At 38.3% G+C, this 418-nt stretch overlaps 1 protein-coding gene across 1 annotated transcript in view; it reads left to right on the top strand.

Moving 5' to 3' along the window:
* Positions 1–402, top strand: part of LOC119586250 — a 2,216-nt gene extending 1,814 nt beyond the window's left edge. The window contains exon 3 of the mRNA XM_037934955.1: positions 162–402. Coding sequence (XP_037790883.1) covers positions 162–296 — 135 coding nt within the window. The 3' untranslated portion in view covers positions 297–402. The remainder of the gene's footprint in view (positions 1–161) is intronic.
* Positions 403–418: the final 16 nt, after the last annotated feature.

Raw genomic sequence — 418 nt, 5'->3', positions numbered from 1 at the left:
CACACCTCCATTAGTAGTAATTCACATATAACTTTTTTTTTCTTTTTCCATTAAGGAATGAGCAAAGTGTGTGCAGTTTACTTTAGCTAGTGCTTAAAGAGATGGAAATAATATTGAAAAGAATACTATTGGAAACTAAGCATACCATATTTGTCTTTCAGGTGCAGTTCAGATTGAAGCAGATTGTAGATGCTTCCCCAATGAGAAAGAAAAACTCCTTCATGAGCTTGAGGAGTTTGCCAACAGGGGGATTCCAGACTTACGAGAGGCAAATGCTCGGAGAAAGTCAACTGTGAGCGAGCACGTAAGTATAGCTGTTGACTAGTGAAATGATCTTATTTCTAGCTATTTCTATGGCTAGCTGACAAGTGTAGTTAGGCATTGCTTAAATGTGTGTGATGAGACCCTGGAAAGTGAA

The sequence above is a fragment of the Penaeus monodon genome, chromosome 21 (assembly GCF_015228065.2).
Source record: "Penaeus monodon isolate SGIC_2016 chromosome 21, NSTDA_Pmon_1, whole genome shotgun sequence".
Lineage (NCBI taxonomy): Eukaryota > Metazoa > Arthropoda > Malacostraca > Decapoda > Penaeidae > Penaeus > Penaeus monodon.
The sequence above is the reverse complement of the archived record's forward strand: the minus strand, read 5'-3'. Positions and strand labels throughout refer to the sequence as shown.